Raw genomic sequence first — 21,886 nt, forward strand, 5'->3', positions numbered from 1 at the left:
AGTGCGGCACATGTGTACAATACAGCCAACCCACGTGTGTGACACACTATTTCTTTGCAGGACACACACACGTCCTGCCCCACAGCGGGGTATTGGAGGGGTCTGTCCCTCGGTTCCAGCTCCCACGTTTCTACACAGCTCAGTGGTTCTCGCTGCGGCTGCCAATGACAACACACTGCCCCCGTGCAATGGTTTGTCAGGACTCCCTACTGAGGGGGCGGGCGATCGCCCTTTTAATCGGTGCAACGCGAAATTTGGCTGCAGCACCAGGGCAGAGTGTGGCCTGACCCCCCTCCTGCCCTGCAGAATAAGCTCCAGGGAGAACTGAGTGCGCTCCACTCCCCCCGCCAGGGAGGGACCGATAGTTTACGTCAGCAGGAACAAAGGGTGGGACTTCGGCAGCAGCACATTATCCCGTATGCGGGTGTCTCCCTTTGCTGCGGTGAGGAGCTGGGCTCAAGGCTGTTTCACTTCCATTCCAGCTGCCTCTGCAAAGGTGGAAGAAGAAGCCCGAACTTCACTGTTTTGCTGTCGGCTGATTGCTGCTGTTGAGCGCATGACAGGAAAGCACAGGGGCCTCGGAGAGAAAACTCACAGCCAGCAGTGAGGCCTGTGTGCCAGTAAGTAGCAAGCAATGGGTGCCGGGTGGAGAGGGACTTTATTAACTATAGCACAGACATTCTGAATGTAAAGGGTGGGCCTAGGGGAACCCGCATACGGTTATTTCGTTGTTGTTGTTTTGTTTTCCCCCCTCCTGAACTGCTTCTTGTGCAAATATTTTCTGTGTGTTGTACTGTTTCCTCTTGTGAGGAGGAGGAAATGGGCATTAGCGTTAACTAACTGCTGGTTTTGGTTACGTGCTTAGAAAGCTTCTATCTTGGAAGTATGATGTTATTCCATGAAGTCAGGGGAGTTCTGAATGTAGGTGGGGTGGGGTGAGTGTGTTTTGTTTTGTCTTTTTTTGTGGGGAGTTTAGAGAGGAAATGTTTCTGGGGCTTTCTCTTCACACCAGTGTAGCTATGCTTATGTTAATGGACCTGATTCTCCACTTCCTTACATGTTGCATACATCAGTGCAGAGAGAGTGTAATATTGTATCAAATGAGGATCCTTAACTCCCACTCGTCCAAGATGCAAGGCAGTGGATTTGCTCTGGTGTAAATGATAATAAAAATCAGCAACATTCCTTTGCTCTGAGGCTATGAGGATATTGCCCCCCTTTTCTGTGATTTATTATATTGGGGAGCAGGGAGGGAAAGCATTTTTGCAGACTCTTTTTATTTATGTTACTAACGATCCATATGACTTCCTCTTTTGCCTCCCCCCAAACTGTGTTAAATTAGATATTCTCTTGGCAGTTCTTCCCATGGCCATATTTGACAGGATGTGCTGTGTCCAGTGGTGGTGCTGACTCCACTCTGATGCATCAGCAAAATGAACTGGTGATTATGGATATTTTTAAACAAACAACAAAAAAGTTCAGCATCTTTAAACCACATCATGTGGAGGAAGTTTTAATGAAACTTTATACCCCCAAGTTTGAAAATTCTGGACTATATAGTTAATGATATTACTGTGATGCTGGGGGAGACAATAGAGGGTTTGTTTCTCAATGTCCTACTCTCTTAGTTAGCTTCGGGAATAAATGGCCTTTCGGAAAGTGGTCTAATTCTGTTCAGAAGTTGACTGTGCAGTTCTGTTCACGAGATGACCCAGCAAGCCTTTTGCTCATGTAAATAGTCTCATTTACTAGCATAAGGTGTTGTCAAACTATGCCTTGTTTTTTTGGTGTCTGATATTCCAAATTGCAAACAAAACAACATGCACACCTCTGATTCTGCATACATAATTAAAACAACTCACAGAAGAAAGAACTATGAAGCAGGGCTCCTTTCTTTTTAATTTTTAAACTTTGAAAAGTTGTATTTATTTTTCACAACATAGGACTTAATACAGAAAAAGATTTTAAAAAATTCTCATTATAACAGACAAAAAGTACATTCTTGTGTGTATCAAAGGTCTGTTAATACAGAACATATAATAAAGAATATTTCCAGTATTATTCCGCTTCCTTATTTTCTTTTTTATAGCCAAAATAATAAAGTGTGTGTATACACTATAATATCTATATCTACTATCTGTTCACTGAGGCCATGTTATTCGGCACTGAGAATTCAAGGCTCCTTTATACTTACAGGCATTGTAAAATGGCCTTAGTGTATATGAGAATCAGACCCAGAGGGCTCCACAGGTGAAAAATGAAGGTTCAGTGATGCTTAAACATGCTGCTAAAGAATTGTAAGTCTGTAGTTTTTTGGGGGGAAGGGGGGGGTGTTTTGTTTTTTCCTTTTGCCCTGGCCCCCTTCTTATGTCCATGGTACTTGTTGCTCTTCACACTTGAAATGTGAACCTTGTTAGAAGCAATAAACATTGGTCATATTACAATTGCCAAGTATTCTGTAAGGAATTGGCAGATAAACTGTCGAATTATTTTAACAGTGTGTTGACAATATTGACACTAGTGTTAGCAAAACATGTCAACCGAGTCTTCCTGAGGAATGATTTAGAAAGACAATGGAAGACTTGAAGATTTAAAAAAAAGTGTGTATTCTATGTATGTAGAAGCAACAGGAAGGGAAGAAAGACCAATAAGGACAAAGTCTTTACTGTAGTGAAACTAGTGAGCTTTCATAAATGACTTCTTCAAGAATATCTGTGCCTGTGCTTTATTTATTTATATTATATACACATGCACACACACACACAGAGCCATTCTTTACAAGTCTCCTTTCTTCTTCTTGTTTTAATTTCAGATGGGTACCTGCTGTATGTAATGGCACGGGCTCAGCAGCCTTAAGTAGACCAACGTGTGAGTAAGAAGCTTCAGACTCCCTCCCAATATTTTGAAGTATAGAAGGAAGAAATGAATCTTGCCAATGATGGTGCAATGTCCAGAGCCATATTTGACTGGGACTATGTTCTGTGGGAAGTTCGTTTGACATTACTAGCAGCTGGTTTTTTCATCTACCTGGGAGTATTTCTTTTAGCTCACTGGCTGTCCTCATGGATCAGTGCTACTTATCGTGCTTTGTCAGCAAAGGAGAAGGTCTTCTGGAATATGACTATCACACGTGGCGTGTTTGGAGTTCAGAGTTGCATAGCTGGGTTGTGGGCCATGCTCATAGATCCAGTTTTTCAAGCTGACAAAGTGTATTCACAGCAAAAGTGGAGCTGGTTTAATTGCTTAATAGCCTCTGGCTTCTTTTTGCTTGAAAATGTAGGTGTTCATCTGTCTAATATTATTTTCAAGACGTTTGATGTATTCTTGGTAGTTCATCATTTACTTGCCCTCGGTGGCTTTCTTGGGCTGATAACAAACATAAAATCTGGACACTATCTACCCCTGATTGGACTGCTACTTGAGATGAGCACTCCTTCAACCTGCTTCTCCTGGGTACTTTTAAAGGTAAGAACTTGTTAATGATCTTGTTTTAATTACTGGTGATAGAAGTTTCCTTTAAAAATGTTGCCCCTTCACTCCCCTCCCCACAAATATGCATATCTGCAAACAAATAAATAATGGTCTCCAAATTTGGAGATAAGTTCTGGGATCAAGTTAGATTTTTTTTCCCTTCTAAACTGGAAATGAATTGAGCAAGGGAATCCTTAATTATAACACCCTAAAAATAGTTAACTAGTGTAAAACAAAAAATTATTTATTTATTTATTTATTTATTTTTACCTATTTCATAACAAAGAAACAAAATGAAAGAGATTTAAAAAAAATAATTTTCTGACTCACTTGTTGGAATCCAGTGCATAGGACCAAAGATTAGATGATTAAATTCAAATTTTGGAAGATTTTTTTATTAAGTCTAAATAGTACCATGAGAATGGCTCATCAGGTCCAATAACGGTAATCTAAGCCTTAACATTATTGCTGGAGAATAAAGATGTGTGCTCACACACATGAGTGTTTATGTATGTTTTATATCCTCTGTGGATGTGGGGAAGGGAGGATAGACTTGAAGAGATCTGCCATGCTTGTAGGGAGAGAAGAAAACAGCCCTGCTTCCCAAGCCTTAATCAGTTCCAAAGGGTATGTCTTAGGGTACGTCTATACTTACCTCCGGGTAAGCAATCGATCCCGGAAGTGCTCACTGTCGACACCGGTACTCCTGCTCCACAAGAGGAGTACGCAGAGTTAACGGGGGAGCCTGCCTACCGCGTGTGGACCCGTGGTAAGTAACTTGTAGTTTGAAATAAGATACTTCAGCTACGTTATTCACGTAGCTGAAGTTGCGTATCTTAGTTCAAACTGGGGGGTTAGTGTGGACCAGCCCTTAGTGGTTTAAACTTCAGGTCTAAAATATCTGGATTCTATAAAACTACAGCTCACCTCAGCCCTTCTGAGGTGCTTTTGATAAGAACTGAAACGGGGACGTACTTTTTGTGCATATAGATGCTAGAGCAGGCAGAGAGTCATGGTTTGCCTCAGTGGTGTTAGCTAAAATTCCCAGACCCTACTAACCCCCACTGCACTATTGTGAATGTGCTTTGTTTGAATAGTTTATTAAATGGTTAATGGAGGAAGACTATGTGAATATGTAAGTGATACTGTACGCCCATTAATGTTCCCTGTAATTTTTTTATATCCATGTATGAATGAATTTTGTTATGTGCACCAATATGGAGCTGATGTGTCGTGGGGGTGGGGCCAAGGGGTTTGGAGTGTGATGTGGGTGGTGCTGGCTCCTGGGTGGGCCAGGATGAGGGGTCTGGGGTGTGGGAGGGGGCTCAGGGCTGGGGCAGAGCATTGGGGTGCAGGGGGGTGCAGGATCCAGCTGGGGGTGCAGACTCAAGGGGTGGGGCTGGGGATGAGGAATCTGGGGTGTAGGCTCCCCCAGGGCTGGAGCCAGAGGACTCCCCCAGGGCTGGGGCCAGAGGACTCCCCCAAGCCCTCTCCCCGCCATTAGCAGCTCAGGGGCTGAGGCCCCTCTCTCTGCTGGCAGCAGCTTCCGGGGCCGAGGCCCGTGGCAGCCCTGTATGTCCCAACTTGCTCCCCTCCCCACCCATCCCCTACTTCTCTCCTCTTCAGGTCCCCTTGGCTGTGTGCCTGGGTGACCCTTTATAGCCTGCCACGCAGCTTAGGGGGAACTTAGATGCCCATAATTTATGAAATGGTTTATAATTCTTGTGGACAAAAGATTGCACATTTATACAGCACCTCTTAGCACTCCAGAGGAAAATGATTGAGCGTATGTGTCTGTATGGCTGTTTACATCTAACACACAGGAAAGCTAAATATGTCTCTTATTTATAGAAAACACTGACTGCTGCTTCAAGGTAAGGCAATCTCATTTCTCTTTGTTGTCTTTTCCAGATTGGCTGGTCTAATACCCTTTTTTGGAAGGCAAACCAGTGGGTAATGATCCACCTGTTTCACTGTCGCATGATCATTACTTATCACATGTGGTGGGTGTGCATTTCCAATTGGAATGATGTGGTGGAAAATATGGGACTTCCATATTTTACTGTCTTTTTCATGGGATTATGTTCACTTACAATAATACTTAACCCATACTGGACATACAAGAAGACCAAGCAGCTCCTCACTCCAGTTGACTGGAACTTTTCGAATACAGCAATGAAAAATGGATCTTTTGGAAAATTAAACGGTGAAACAGGCCAAAAGAAGAGGCTATAATGCTGCAACAGATATTATGGTAAAATCTGGCCAGAAGAACATGGAGCAGGTTTACTCCTGAGTGCATGAAAATAGAATTATTTACAAGACGTTTATAAACATATTGCTCAGTTGGCCGATTGTTATCAGTATTCTATACTCATTTATCAAAAGTGTTTAAAATTGTTGCTTCTTCTCTCTCATATATATAGAATATAAATAACACAGTCAAAATCTTTGACTCAGTCAGAATTTATACCAGCATTTTTCTCACGTTGGACAGTGCTCTGTCATTTAGCAATGAAAAGCAAGCGTCTATCATTCATTTTAGAATCTCCAGGTGCTTTACAAATAGCTAATTAAGCCTCACAGCTCCTCCTTGAAGGAGATTAGCATTAATCCCATTCAGTATATGTGCGAGATATTGATAGTGACTTGTCCAAAGTTAAATTGTAAATCAGTGGCAAAACTAGGACTAGAATGTAGAACACCTGGCTCCTAGACCCATGCTTTTACCACTAGCCCATAAAATTCTATAATGAATTCTCCATCACTTGAAGTTTTTAAATCAAAACTAGATATCTTTCTGAAAGATCCGAGAGAATGATGTAGGTCAAACAGAAGGTGTGGGCTTGGTGCAGAGCAGAAATCACTGGGTGAGGTTCCATGGCCTGTGTTATACAGGAGGTCAGTCTAGATGATCATATTGGTCCCCAGGCCTTAAAAATCTATGAAAATGTAAAGTACCATAAGAGTCCATAATGAGCTGTTTGTTAGCACAATTTCTAGTGTATGAGGGTCCATTGCACAAAATCACCCCAACTATCGGCACTGACTGATAACCTGGTTGATTGGCCAGCTGACTAGAGGGAAGTTGAGCTGTTGGCCAGCTGACTAGAGGGAAGTTGAGCTGTCTTTTCACTTGTGCAGGTGATTCCTCCACATCAAGGATGTGGTTGTTGCCTGTTCCAGAACCTCTTCTATGACCACACAGAGAGCTTTAATCTTCAGGGACACCTCTCTGTATGGTAACACTCCTACAACATACTTTAGAAATCTTTTTTTTTATTTAGGATCTTTATTTTCTTTACAATCAAATGACTCATTGAGGGTGATAATACTTCGCTAGCATCTGTCTAGCAAAACCTTAAATCTTTCCCTGACATAAAGAAAATATTGTTGGTTTAAAGCTAACTAGTCTGGAACAACTGGTTAAAGTAATCATACCCAGTTACAGGCTTGATTGGACCAGTACTGGTTGAGGTTGTAGACAAGTGACTAATGGACTCTTCTGTGCAGGAGTGGCACCTAATGGCAGGAGTGATGCATTAGTTTTAACATATAAAACTGGCAAAACCAAAAATGTGTGTGGGGCAAATCCCACAATTTGACAAGAACTCTGCTTAATTGTAAATTTATTTCCCAAAGTAACTAGCTTCTGTAAGGCACATGGAAGTATTTTAGGTCAAGGCTCATTTTCCTAATAGTTTTGTATGTGGACATGTGGGTAACATACACTGTTTTCCTAATTATAAGGGGAAAGCATAAATCAGCACATTGTATGTAGTGTAAATGAAGCATTTCACTGACACATGCCAGGTGGAATGGGGAAAAACTGAATGCTCAGAATGCTGTTGGGCCCAAGCAGAAATGTATTAGGGAACACATCAAAGATCTGTTCCTGAGATATAGACCCTTTCACTTCTAGATCATAGGTTCAAATCCAGCCCTAGTGATGGCAGTAGAGTGATTATCTGGAGACTGTCTAATGAACTAGGTGAAATATATTTTGTGGTCTCAGTCCAGTTCCCAGTGGACAGTACTCCAAACCCCCACCTTTTTGGCAGTCTCATGAGAAAGGCCATGAAAATCAATTACCCTGTTATCCATAGTGGTGGCCTCTCCAGATCAGAGTAAAGTCTTGTTGCTTGGGCAGCGTGACACACATTTATCCTGTCCTGTAGATAAAGAACTGGATTCCCCAGGGTAGTCAATCAAGCACTTTTCAGGAGCAGAAAAGTCACTCACAAAATGTTTGCGAAAAGGGTTGAGGATGAATCAGTTCCTCATAAACAGAAAAGAAAATCTGTGACCCAAATACATAAAGAGGCCAAACCTCACTGCAAGAGGTTCCAGTATTGGGTGCTCAGCAAGTCTGGTCACTTGGGAGCAAGATGCCATCTGGAGAAGGCATGGAGATGAGAAGTCAAAGAGTTTGGGAATGTTTTGAAACCAGGAGACTGGAGAATTTGTAGAGGCCTAAGAACAGAAGAGAAGTAGCCTCAGAAGTGGGTGAAACAGGAAATTGGGATATGCTCAGAGGTGAAAGTAAGCCGGTGCGCCGTACGGGGGCGGCCCAGCTTGCCCAGGGGGCAATTTAAAGGGCTGGAGCCCCAAGCCCTTTAAATTGCCACCAGAGCCCCACTTCTAGAGCCCTGAGGTAGGGCTGCGGGGCGCTGGGGGCTATTTAAAGGGCCCAGGGCTCCAGCTGCCTCTGCCGCCCCAGTTCTTTAAATAGCTGCTGGAGCCCCGCCACTTCCCCAGGGCTCCGGCAGCTATTTAAAGGGCCGGGGCAGTAGAAGCAGGGGAGCCGCGGGCCCTTTAAATAGCCCCTGGAGCCCCAGGCTGCTGCTGCTACCCCGGTGGGGGAGGGTGGGAGGAGCAGGAGGAGGGGGCACTTATCCTACAGAGTGGGCTGGGGCTGGCTCTGACTCCCTCAGCCACACCCCTTCTGCCCTATGTCCCGCCCCTTCTGGGGGCCAGAGCTGGCCCCAGCGTACCGGTAAGTCACTAGACTTACTTTTACCCCTGGATATACTTGTAATTTTTGGAGTAGTTTGCGTGGCCTTGGTTTTAGCACTTGGAGGGGCTGTGATTAGCTGTAGTGCTGGAGATTCAAAAGCATATTGGAAGGGTGTTCCCAGTGGGATTAGGCAGCTGGGTAGGTATCTCGAAGGAACTGTGTAGTTCTTCTTTTTTTTTTTTTTTTAAACAATTGGGGAAAAAATTGGTTTTGTAAAACTGAGTTTATAACACCTGTTATGAACAGAATAGCTTTTATTACACTGATATATAAAATTTTAATTAACAGCATTTCTTTTTAGGAAAAGGTCTGGAAAAGAAATTTTACCTAAATCCTGGAGCCAGTGTAAACTGCTCAGGACAGGAACCTTGTAACATTTTATACTTCTTAAAGCATCTTGTACCTCAGTGGTATTTTATGAATAATTTTGTTAACCTACCAGTGTTTGCTAGTGCAAAAGAGCCAGAGAGTGAAGTTGATATGTATCTAAACTGAATTTTTATTTGGGTGGAGAAAGTGTTCTTCGGTCTTGTGAGAAATGTAGCTAGGGCATTATTTTTATTAATGTGACTTTCACCTTGATAGTGTACCTTGAGCATCGAGATATCTTGGGTGTAGTATAATTTATTTTGCTTTATTTGAAGAGGAGCGGTGGAGAAGAAGGGAGGCTCAGAACTTGTTAAAGGAAAGGATAAAGAATGAATCCCTCTAAAATTATAATCTCAACAAGTAACCTTAAGTGTACAGAATTACCTATCTGTACTAGCTATGTGTGTTCCTCATCTGAGCTGCACTTGTAGGCAGTTTGGTCAGGTTTATTGCTGTTATGCAGATACATATAGATATATCTCTCAATTCTTCTGGACCTAGACCAGTAGCATCTATTCTCTTTTATGTTTCTTTAGTTCTGAAGGATGAGATATTAGTCATGCCTAAATGCTGCTAAGACTTTATTATTGCTGTAGTCCCAGACTAATTGTAGTTCATTTGTAGGTTTTGCTAATGTAAAATGTAGCGTACTCCTTTAGGAGGACCTTATCACACACACATATGGAAAAGCTCCCATTGACTTCAGCAAGAGTTGGATGAAGCCCTTAGTATGTTGCTGCCATCACTTCCAAAATTTTTGGCTAAGCCCGAATGCTGGCAGGTTAATGTACTCCCTTCCCCAGTTCAATGCTCCAGACTTTATCTTTGCCTTTATCATGAACAGGATTAATCATTGTAGTGCTTCTTAGAGCAGGTTGTTTGAGGTAATACCTTTTATTGGACCAACATCAGCTATTACCTCAACCACCTTGTCTCTCCAATATCCTGGGGTTAACACAGCTACAACAGTAGTACTTTTTGTCAGCCTTCTTGCCAATACTCCATATCTTTTCAAACAGATCCAAAACACTCCAGCCACATATCCTGGACTGTGTACTTTGCATTGACTTGGTGTTGTGTTTTCTTTGTTAATCAATGTTTGTTTTTAACTACAAACCTACCATGGTCATGCACTAAGTAGATAGACTTCCTTGCCGTATAGATTCCAGCCCAAATTCTCAAGCACTCCTCTAGATTGCCAACAGTATCCAAGTCCTGCACATTTTTCTTCTTGTACAGTAATTGAGGATTTATATACTGTGCCCTCTCTTTCTATAACGCTCTACTCTTGCCCTCAGGGAGATGCCCACTTGACATGGATTTAGAAGTCAATTTAAAATGTCTTTTAAAATACTGAATGTAGTTGGGTTCATTTACAATATAACATGTTTTAGATGGCACACTGTCTTTGGCTTCTTTGCATCATTAAAAGTATTTTGTGGAATAATTATAATTTGTGTGACTCTTCCATTCACTGTTTTACTGATGAAATGGCTGCTTTTTGAATATTCAGCTTTGTCCACTGGTGACCTGCAGTGATTAAATAAGCTATGCAATATATAGACTAAATGTATTTATAATGTTTTGTTACATTTGATAAGGATAACATCATGTTCAGCAATTGTGAATAACTAAAGGATAAAGGTCTTCATATTAACAATGTTTATAAAGAAACAGGTGAAAACTGCCCATTTAATTATTACAGATCATTAATATCAGTGCAGGGTCACAATGTTTTTCTTTTATAAAGGGGATTAAAAATGTACCACTTTGACATTATTCTTTGAGTCTGTGTATTGTGTATTCCCAGCTGTGTGGCCTGCATCTGAGTTAGACCCTGATCCTGAGTACATGCATGTGAGTAACTTTACACATGTGTATAAGTATTTTCAGGTTTATCTTAACCAAAGAGGAAGAGGTCTAATGAAATAAAAATTACAATTCAACTTTTAAAAGATTTACTATCCCAACCTTTTAAAAAATAGCATTAACTTGTTTTTAAAGTGTTGCTTAAACAAATTGCCTTGATGCTAATCCCTCCCAGCCCTCCCCCCCACAAAAAAAAAACCCTCCAGCCAAATAAAAATTTCTGTAAAATCCATTTAGAATGATAAGCTTATCATTTGTAAACTGGAAAGAAGTTTTAGATTGCAGGATATAGTATAAACCCCCCATCATTTACAGGGAGGTTTTAGGGAAAAAAATATAAAATTAAAAAGAGAAGCCATAGCTTTGTAACTGCATGATGGACAGAGGTAAAAGCTGTAGTATCTGACACCATTACATCAAGAAACATGTCACCCACACCCTCTCTCTCCTTCCTCTTTTCCTGAGGGTTTATTTTAACAAACTGCCAACGTCTCCATATGCTTCTGTGAAACATACTGTCTTTAATCACATACAAGTTTTAAAAAATAACCTATCCTAAACTTTTAAAAGTTTAACATGAAAAAACAGGGTATGAGGATAAGAAAACCCACATTGATTTTAGGAGAACTTTGACAATAACTGATATCTTTTTAGTGAAACAGCTTTGTATCCAGTCTTTGTTGTCGTGCTTGAGCATGAGTAAGCCTTTGCCATATGGAAACTCACTCCGTCTTCATGAGGCATTATTTCTCCATTGTCTTGCCAAATTTCTAATCACTTTTTCATGGGATATGAGAGACAGTAAGTAAATAACATTAGCAAAAGCACTGGGAGGATTGCATACTTGGCAATATTTCTGTAACAGTACCTGCAAAGCAATAATCCCATTTTTTGTTTTTATTTATCACATTGAAAGGCTCCTAATGAATTAATTTTCCCGCTCATGTACAACACTCTACATTTTACTTTTACACAAGCTGTAACCCTAAATACTGTACAGCATTAAATAATACAAGATGTAGATGAAAGACCTGAGAAATTGAAAAGAATAGAGGTGTTATGGTCACTAAAGTCTTAGTGCAGAGGGACTGGAAGGAAATTAAAAGACAAGTGAAATGGAAGTGTATGATTTAAAAGACTTGAAGAAAATAGTTGTGTGGTTCAGGAGTACTTTGTGCTGTTTCAGATCCCCCCAGTACCTACCATATGCGGCTCTTGTCAGAGGCACAAACAGAATACCTTTGATTTTGATGAACTGTAACCTACCAACAAGTAGCTTTGCCCGCCCACTTCCTGGTTCCCAATAGGAAGAAGTATACAATATAAAAATATGAAAGTTAAGCATGCACATGTTGTCACCTTACCTCCTTTCCTTTTGATGCCTGTCCCCAGCCTGTTGTGCTATAAATATGCATTGGACCAAAGTGAGAGTGACTCTATAGCCCAGTGGTTAGGGCTATATGTGGGAGACCCAGGTTCAAAACTTGCTACTGCAATGCATATTTAATTATTTATACACAATGGAACATTTCCAACAAGATAGATGGAGAGAGACCGATTCCAGAATAGCCCAGTGTATAGTGCACTTTTCTCAGAGGAGGGAGACTAAGTTCAAAATCTTTCTCCACCTCAGGTAGAGGGGATATTGATCTCAGCTCTCTCACATCCTGTGTGAGTGCTCTAATCACCAGCCTAAATATTATTAGGGGCACCATCACCACTACCACCTCCTCCTCCAGCTGTTTTTTGTGTGGGGTTAGCTTATTCAGAGCACACCTACTCAATTGGGCCCCACAGGTGAGATAGCCAGGGGAATGCTTAGTTTGAGGACCCCGCTGGGGTTTAGGCATGAACTAGGCACCCAGCTGCCTAAGCTGAGATGACTGTGCATACGTTCACTAGCAGAAACGTAGGCAGCTGGGGACTTGAGCAGTGGCAGTTGAACAAGGATTCTGAGGATCTCAGTGGTGCCTAATATGGCAGGTAGACTCCTAAGTCCTTTTATGGATCTAGCCCTAAATGTCATAATGGCAGGAATCCATTAGGAAGCAAACCAATATTTTTGTCGCTATTTGGCCCTTCATAGGACTAGTGGCAGAACAATAAAACTAGCAGGAGCCAGTGCACTTTTGTTATGATTTCAGATGTACTTGCAAAAAGAAGAACAGGAGGACTTGTGGCACCTTAGAGACTAACAAATTTATTAGAGCATAAGCTTTCGTGGCTACAGCCCACTTCTTCGGATGCATATAGAATGGAACATATATTGAGGAGATATATATACACACAGACAGAGAGCATAAACAGGTGGGAGTTGTCTTACCACCTCTGAGAGGTGGTAATATATGTTCCATTCTATATGCATCCGAAGAAGTGGGCTGTAGTCCACGAAAGCTTATGCTCTAATAAATTTGTTAGTCTCTAAGGTGCCACAAGTCCTCCTGTTCTTCTTTTTGCGGATACAGACTAACACGGCTGCTACTCTGAAACTTTTCAGATGTACTTGGTGTATCGTTCTCAAAGTTGGTGGGCTGAAGAGATGATATGATGTGCTCTTACTCAGCAGACATTTAGATGATTACTGATATTGCTGAACATTTCCAACAGTTTATAGATAAGTTAATGACTTTTAGCAATGTATTGAGACATACCTGAGTAGTCTACATATTTGTATATTGGCTTCATTTTTTTAATAATATAAGCTCTCTGATTCCTAAGTATTTATGCCTTAAAAATATAATAATAAAATGTAATACATTCCTGATTATAGAAGGTTTGTCATTGCCATCTATATGTTGTTTATTGTACATATGGGGGCAGCTCCATGGGTTCCAAATCATAGCTCCGTGGACTTTAATGGAGTTATATCAATTAACATCAATTGAGGATCTGCCGAAGTGACTGCGGGATGTTTGCATGTTGACTCTTTGGCATTTAAGATATAAAGGCCCCAACAGGAGAAAACAGAGGCTGAGCCTAATTCTGAAGCTTCTGCATTACTCCATACCCAGCAATCTGACAGGAAATCTGACAGGAAATCGTGACAGGAAACTTAACTTCAGAGTATTCCAGGAACAGGTGTGAACATTTCCTTTATTGAACCAGAGGAATGATTCTGAGTGCCAAAACTTTGCTAGGATCTTTATAGGACACACAAAGTCTATTTCCCTAAGAACATGCAATCTAGAATAAAGAGGAAACCACTGTACACTGTGATGTGTGTTTTAAAAAGAACCAGCAGCTGTGTTTAGAACCATGGATGTGATGTACATTGCTGAAAAATATTTTTTGTTACTTAGTTCTCTTTGGAATAACTGCAAAGTAATAAAGACCCACACAAGTAAACTTTTGTAAACCATGAGTGAGAGCCAACTTCTGGGTGTTCTCCCATTTAGAAAACGTCTAAAATAAAGGTCTCTCAGAATAATTTTAGTGCATGGTTTTGCACCAGGGCTGCTTGTTTTTCTCTCCCTTTTCCTTTTGATTCATCTCCTCCGTTGGCTTCTGCATTCCACAAGGGAACAGCATGAGTTAGCTATTTGCAATGGAAAACAGCTTAGTTGCATATAAAAACAGATATTGTGAAATATGTTTTTTGGTTTTTTTGGGGGTTTTTTGAGTCATTGTCCATGAAGGTCAAATAAACGCACATCATAGCAGAATAATCTTTTCTGGTGAGCAGAGCTCAGAATTACATGTTGGCTATCTGTGAAACCACTCTGTTAATAAGTTACTACCTGCTAACTACTCAGACATCTTCCTAAGGAACATCACATCCAAGTGCAAGGTGCATTTTTTTGATGGTGCCTTCTTTAACATAAATAAAATCAACATTATAATTATAATATAAAAACCCCAGAAAGCCTAAAACTCTACCAAAACAAGTGTGCTTCACTGTAAGTGCTTCTTCTTCCAGGGAGAGGATAACAGAACAAACAACACACAACAGATGTTAGTCATGTTGCTTAATGAACTATTGGAAAGCAAGACAAGGTGGATGAGGTAATATCTTTTACTGGACCAACTACTGTTAGTGAGAGAGAGAGAGAGAGAGAAAAAAGTTCTCAAGCTACACAGAGCTCTTCTTGAGGTCACTAGAAGGTGCCCAGATACTACAGTGATGTGCACAATAGAAGAAAGAGTAGAATTCCTCTTAATTTTAACAACAATGCTTTGAAAAGAGTTGAAATGTTTGACATTCAAGAATAGCATTAGAATATCCATGAATTTAGGGGCTGGACAATGTAACTACTGTAGATTTGTATAAAGTGGGTGTTGTGTATTTCATAGGATAGCTCTGTGTGTAACTATTCTAACAATAGCATTTTGCAGAACAGTAATAAATTCTCAATAAAGCAAATTCCTGCACATACATTTTGTTCTTTTTAACTGCTACTAGTAGTTTTTCCTCATCTGTTTTTGTGCCATCATGGCCTATTGGATTGTTGAATCTGACTGCTGTATGAATTGTTCTCCAACCAGCAAGCTTCCAAACAGTTACTCAAACTAAACTATACAATGCCACAATGAGAAATGCAATTTCTCACCATAAAAATGTAAAGTCCATATTAGTAGTATTAAGGTTCTGTATTACATTAGCACATGAAATTCTTAACCTGGCTTAGTGCTCTACAGTGCTGGGTGCTGTACAAATAAAGAGAGCCCTGACTTGGAGGATTTACAGTCTAAAAGAAAAACTGATGAATGGTTGGGGATGGGGATAGAACACAAACAAATGAATATTGTGATGGCTGGCAGTTTAGGTAGCTACAACTGCAGTGACACCCACAAGAGGTGATCAGAGAGCTCAGTAAACATCACAAAGCTCACTGGGGGAAGGGGGGGGGGGGAGTAGAGGTGGTTGGGTGCGAAGCCCTATTAGTTCTAGAATATTCTCTATGAACAGATCTGGATTTTTTTTTTTTTTTTTTTACAAATATTTGATTATTACTCAGAAATGAACAATTTAAGCAAATATATTTCAAACCTACAGGCCTTATCTAACACCACAAAGATTATATAAAATGGGAAGCTTAAAATGGATCTGTGCTAAGGTGTTATTCAACAGTTGGTACCTTTAAACATATGTTCTGTGGCACTGGACTGTAATTTTTCTTATTCTAGTGTTACCGAAATATCGGGTCCACCTAGCTGAGAGCCAATGACAGCCAGATAGGGATAAGGAAGAGTTGCTTTATTCTGCAGAAGAAAGGAGAGCTTTGCACCTTAGTACAAAAACTCTGTCTTACACACATTTTACAGATCCTTTATACACATTCAGACAAAGGTCCTTACAGTGTTAACACTTGATTGGTGGTTGTCAGACCCATGCTTTTGCTATCTGGTCAGTGAAAACCGGCTTGGGACCAGCTCCAACTACTTTAAGGCCTTGAAGGGAAGACAGTTGAAAAGTTCAGGCTATTGTGTACTTGAAGTGTCTGCTTCCCCCTAATGGCCACTGGTTGACATAAAGGCTGCTCTGTTAAGGGGGGGTCACTAGTGACTTTCACAGTCCCCCCTTCCGGCCTGACAAATTCAAAAATTGTCAGGCCCGTTACGCAATTTGCGATCAAGCTGGAGGGACAGATACTGGTTTTTCTTATGGACAGCAGAGCTTTTGATCATAGCATTACACAGGCATTTGGCACATTGTATCATTGTCCAAATAACACATAGAAAGAAAAGAATCCATTTAACAATTGTTTGAAAGAGCCCCGTAAACCATGACCCAAGGTCTGGAAGGAGGTCCTCAAAACTAAAGGTGTGATCAAAAGATAAAGCACGGAAAACAACAGCAGCATTCTTAATGGCTTGTAAATCCTGCTCAATTAAGCCAGAATGATTAACATAGAAACAACATTTTACCCCGATGCAAGCACAAGTCCCCCCTTAATTGGTTCATATGCTTGGAAGGAGCATAGAGAAGGTTTATACTTCCACCCAGAAAGTTTCCAAGTATGTCTCCATGGCCACAGATCAGATGGTACTCCTGATGTGCCTGTAAGGGCAGTAGGCCAAGCCTGATGCTCTAGATCATTCCGAATGGCCATTAGCTGGTCATTCAGGAAATCCTGAATTTCTGAACATGCTAGATCCCACTGCAATGCCTTCCCAGCCTCAGTGATATTCAATACCATTTCTGTCAGCAACTTCTGGGTCATAGAACTAAGGGTGGAGATAACATGTAACTCACCAATTCCAGCCTGTACCTGGGTTAGCTGTGCCCCAATTTTTCATCATGTTTTGGTTCTTAAAAATATTCCAAACTGCTACTGCACTATTGGCCCCATCCCACAGGGATCCGGTCAAGTCACTTTTCTTTCTAGAGGAAATAACCCAAGCCCTCTGTTGTGCTAATCTAATGGCAGCCCCCTGTGAGCAATTTGGGTATGTAGAGGTGATCTGGAAACTGAATAAGGGTAATGAAAATTTAACAGTCCCTAGTGTAGTGTTAATCACAGTTCATTGATATCCTAATACATTTCTTTTTGGTGTAGTACTATACCACATTCCCAAGCATGGGTCCCACAAGTTTCTTCCTGCCAGTATATAATTCTTTGTTTCTTCACCAGGGTCAGTTCTTAATGTCTCTTGTAGTCAGGAATCTCTGGACTTTTGTGGTTCCAATGAAGCAAGTGTTCCTTCTTCTCTTTTCCTGAAACAGTGTGGTTTAGCATCATACAGGGGAGAGGTTACTAGCACATCACCCTGTAATGGTTTTGCTTCTTCTAGAAAAATCCAAAGGCACAGTAGGTCTGTCAGTGGACAAGGGAGAGGTTACTAGCACTTCACCTTGTCTTTTTTCCTGCTGTCCAGAAGGCACAGCAGAGCTAGAAGGAGAAATAGGCTTATCAGTCGGAGAGTCCTCCCGAGATGGAGGGGTCTTTTTACAGTGAGAAGCATGGGTCCAGGTAACAGTCCTTGGCACTTCACAGCGGTGTTGGTGGTTAACAGCACTTGAAAAGGGCCTTTCCAGTGGGGAGCCAAAGCAGTCTTTCGTTGATGGACTTTACATAGACTCAGTCTCCTTGTTTCAATGACAGGTTTCAGAGTAGCAGCCGTGTTAGTCTGTATCCGCAAAAAGAAGAACAGGAGTACTTGTGGCACCTTAGAGACTAACAAATTTATTAGAGCATAAGCTTTCATGGACAACAGCCCACTTCTTCGGATGCATATAGAATGGAACATATATTGAGGAGATATATATACACACATACAGAGAGCATAAACAGAGTTGGTAAGACAACTCCCACCTGAGAGGCCAATTAATTAAGAGAAAAAAAACTTTTGAAGTGATAATCAAGATAGCCCAGTACAGACAGTTTGATAAGAAGTGTGAGCATACTTACAAGGGGAGATAGAATCAACGTTTGTAATGGCTCAGCCATTCCCAGTCCTTATTCAAACCGGAGTTGATTGTGTCTAGTTTGCATATCAATTCTAGCTCAGCAGTCTCTCGTTGGAGTCTGTTTTTGAAGTTTTTCTGTTGTAATATAGCCACCCGCAGGTCTGTCACTGAATGACCAGACAGGTTAAAGTGTTCTCCCACTGGTTTTTGAGTATTTTGATTCCTGATGTCAGATTTGTGTCCATTAATTCTTTTGCATAGAGACTGTCCGGTTTGGCCAATGTACATGGCAGAGGGGCATTGCTGGCACATGATGGCATATATCACATTGGTAGATGTGCAGGTGAACGAGCCCCTGATGGTATGGCTGATGTGATTAGGTCCTATGATGATTGTTTCAATGAGTGGCAGGGCTGCTAGGGTCTTTGGGTAGCACTTCTTTTATCTTTGAGAAAAGAAACCTAACACATTTCATTAATGCCTGGCAGTGTTTTGCAGATCTCATAGTTGCTTGGGCATATTCAGGCCCCCCTTTTCTTGGCTGTCAGCCAAGTCTTAGCTGTGGGCAGTGTCCTTGGATTGGGCCAGTGTCTAATCTTTGGACTGAGCTTGCTAGCTATTTTTTTTCCAGTTAACTCGTTCTGTTCTTTTTCCTTCTTCCCTTCTTGGTTTCTTTTAACCTACAAAGGAAACTCCCACTCTTCACTCATACACCTTTTCCCAACAATGAACACATACACATTGCCATTATACAGTACATTAGTCTTATTACTCAATGTATGCCATATACACCCTTCCAGTAAAATAACTTTATTACAGAGCTTTGGAGCAACAAACCAGGACAAGCACACCCACCTTTGAGGAGTCCACTCGGTACAACCTCTGGTGTCCAATAGCTTTCCTCCCTCCCCAGCCCTCTGGCTAGAAATCTGAGGTAGCCAGAAGGATCCCATGGGCAATATGGGGAATGGGTTAACCTTCCATGTCCTTGCTTCCAAAAACTGTTGGTATGCAAATTTTAACAACAATTTTGGCCATAGAACACAAAAATAATTCCTATTGTGCCAGTAAATGCATGGCACGTTGAATGCTATTCATCTGGCATCCGTTTTCTCTGATGATCTGAAAGACAAAAGAACAGAGGTCTACCCCTTCTGGGCAGTCATTGCTTAAAATATTTCCTTTATATACACATACCCTTGTTGATTTTAGGCAAAACAGAATTACCCCATATTTCCTTGTATTTATTTCATAGGCAGCCCAGGTTTCAGTGGCTTCTACCTTATTAGTTAGAAAATTGCATTAATACAGATGCTTTCTGGCTTGCTTCCAGATCCAAAGCTATCCATAGCTTAAAGATTCTTACTTAAAAAAAAAAAAAAAAAAAAAAAAAAAGGGACACAATTAACTTTCCCAGACTTTTGATTGCCTTTTACTTCTAACTCCTGCTTTCAAACACAGTGATCTGAAAAAGACAACACAACCTATATTGGTAGGTTTGCATTTCTTTTACCTCTGCTACAATATACACTGCACATGTTCTGGGGAAAAATGCACATCCTCTCCACAACTCAATTTCCACAACACTAGCCACATCAATTTCTACACAAGGTGTAACTATTTCTTTTTAAACACCGGGTAAAGACCATTTACTTAACATATAATCTAAAGGGCTATCCTCAGAGGGTTTTACCAGAGACCCACCCATCTGCCTGCTGACACTCTAACGAGAATTACACAGAGAATAGAGGGAATTATGGCCTAATAGGATCCTATTACAGGAATTTCTACTAATACTGACCGCTACAGGGGATGGGACAGAAGGATCCCAATTCGACCTCAGAGCTTCATCGCAGGCGATGGCTTCCACTCTGAGGAATTACGAATGAGAGGCTCAGTTCCGTCCATACACCTAACGCCCAAATGTACAAGACAGAAATTCATTAACCGGTTAACCAGACGAGAACCAGATAGTGTCTCCTTATCCTATTAGGACTCACCTTATCGGAGCACGAACCCCAGGGGCTGCGGTGAAGCAGAGAAAAGGGGAGAACCACCCCGTTGGCGCCGTTCCCAATTCGCCGCAGCCATCCGGAGTCCAATGTCCGAGCTAGGAGAGTCCCGGCGGAGTCGCCAGAAACCGTTACCGAAATATCAGGTCCACCTATCTGAGAGCCAACAACAGCCAGACAGGGATAAGGAAGAGTTGCTTTATTCTGCAGAAGAAAGGAGAGCTTTGCACCTTAGTACAAAAACTCTGTCTTACACACATTTTACAGATCCTTTATACACATTCAGACAAAGGTCCTTGCAGTGTTAACACTTGATTGGTGGTTGTCAGACCCATGCTTTTGCTATCTGGTCAGTGAAAACCGGCTTGGGACCAGCTCCAACTACCTTAAGGCCTTGAAGGGAAGACAGTTGAAGAGTTCAGGCTACTGTGTACTTGAAGTGTCTGCTTCCCCCTAATGGCCACTGGTTGACATAAAGGCTGCTCTGTTAAGGGAGGGGAGGGGAGGGTCACTAGTAACTTTCACACTAGGAACAAAAAAATGAGGCAAAGCAGTGAGACAATGGTCTTTATATAAAAAAAATGAACATATCTGTTGCTTTACTTGTGCAGCCCCCCTGGGACTGAGGCACACTTGTAAAAGTCATTGCAAGGCCTATTTTTGATGAAGGAATAAACTGTTTTTCACCCATGTAGATGTTCCCTGAGAGTGGAAAATGTTGCTCACACAACCTATTGTTCCTTCCTGTTTGCCCTAGCCAAAGCAGTACTTAGTGCTCTGGGATGGAGGGAAGTGAGTGATGAGACCCAGCAAACTACTGGAAGGACTCCACAGTTTTTTGGAGGGAGTAGAGACAGGCACAGTAGTGAGAGCCTGTAAGAAGTTTGGTTTAAGTGACTTGCCCAGAATCACATAAGAGATGCTCTGTAGCAGAGGCAGGGATAGAATCCAGTTCTTCAGGGCAGCAACTGCCTTAACCATGAGTGGGAGGGTGAGGTTCTGTGACCTGCAGTATGCAGGAGGTCAAACAAGATCCCTTGTGACCTTAAAGTCTATGAGATTAAAAAAAAGCAGTCTGTGGTCCCTTGCTTTCAAACCCCTGGCATGGGGGACAAAAGAATGCAAATCTGCTGCTGTGTGTAACTCATGGGATGTCCCTGCAACTACTGTCTCTCTGCAGATAGTTCTCAGGGAAAGGACAGGGGCCCGTATAAGAACCTGAATGAACAGATGGGCTAGGCGCTAGACTTAGGCCAGGTCTACACTAACCCCCTAATTCGAACTAAGGTACGGAACTTCAGCTACGTGAATAACGTAGCTGAAGTTCGAAGTACCTTAGTTCGAACTTACCTTGGTCCACACTCGGCAGGCAGGCTCCCCCGTCGACTCCGCGGTACTCCTCTCGCCGAGCTGGAGTACCGCAGTCGACGGCGAGCACTTCCGGGTTCGACTTATCGCGTCCAGACTAGACGCGATAAGTCGAACCCAGAAGTTCGATCGCCGGCCGCCGAACTACCGGGTAAGTGTAGCCAAGGCCTTAGTGTAGCCACTTCTTACAATTGGCATTTTAGCCCCTGAGGGAGCTGCCATGACACCAGAAGCTCCACTTGTACAGAATTTCAGCTCTCTCCTGCGAAAACCCATCTATGATTGACTGACTGCCTTTTTCAGTTTCCTGACTCCTAAGGAAGAGCAGCCAATAAGGACAGATGCAGGAGGCAGACAGAGCTCCCACCCCTCCCCTCAGGAGCTAAGAGGAGTTTTTGGGTATGGATTGAGAGGAGCCATACCATTTTCATA

At 41.7% G+C, this 21,886-nt stretch overlaps 1 protein-coding gene and 1 long non-coding RNA gene across 11 annotated transcripts; one reads left to right on the top strand and one right to left on the bottom strand.

The window, feature by feature from the left end:
* The first annotated feature begins 211 nt into the window (after positions 1 to 211).
* On the top strand, positions 212 to 10,636 carry LOC101939800 (protein CLN8-like). Of its 6 annotated transcripts, none has more exons than XM_024101593.3 (5): positions 311 to 620; positions 1,343 to 1,441; positions 2,197 to 2,297; positions 2,813 to 3,465; positions 5,383 to 10,636. In XM_024101593.3, the coding sequence occupies exons 4-5, from the start codon at positions 2,923 to 2,925 to the stop codon at positions 5,704 to 5,706; spliced, it is 867 nt and encodes a 288-aa protein (XP_023957361.1). In that variant the 5' UTR covers positions 311 to 620; positions 1,343 to 1,441; positions 2,197 to 2,297; positions 2,813 to 2,922; the 3' UTR covers positions 5,707 to 10,636. The 6 variants fall into 6 exon arrangements, with proteins under 6 accessions (XP_042704719.1, XP_023957361.1, XP_008161950.1 ...); XM_024101594.3 differs by having other exon boundaries at positions 481 to 620; positions 1,358 to 1,441; XM_042848785.2 differs by lacking the exon at positions 2,197 to 2,297 and having other exon boundaries at positions 212 to 620; positions 1,358 to 1,441.
* Positions 10,637 to 15,905: 5,269 nt separating this feature from the next.
* Positions 15,906 to 20,469, bottom strand: LOC135982213 (uncharacterized). Of its 5 annotated transcripts, XR_010599456.1 has the most exons (5): positions 20,075 to 20,333; positions 19,876 to 19,986; positions 18,930 to 19,196; positions 18,076 to 18,519; positions 15,906 to 17,794 (listed from the first exon to the last, which is right to left on the bottom strand). It is a non-coding gene; the product is annotated as an uncharacterized LOC135982213 (long non-coding RNA). The 5 variants fall into 5 exon arrangements; XR_010599455.1 differs by lacking the exon at positions 19,876 to 19,986 and having other exon boundaries at positions 20,075 to 20,469; XR_010599457.1 differs by lacking the exon at positions 19,876 to 19,986 and having other exon boundaries at positions 18,930 to 19,228; positions 20,075 to 20,338.
* Positions 20,470 to 21,886: the final 1,417 nt, after the last annotated feature.

The sequence above is a fragment of the Chrysemys picta genome, chromosome 3, assembly GCF_011386835.1.
Source record: "Chrysemys picta bellii isolate R12L10 chromosome 3, ASM1138683v2, whole genome shotgun sequence".
NCBI classification, from domain to species: domain Eukaryota; kingdom Metazoa; phylum Chordata; order Testudines; family Emydidae; genus Chrysemys; species Chrysemys picta.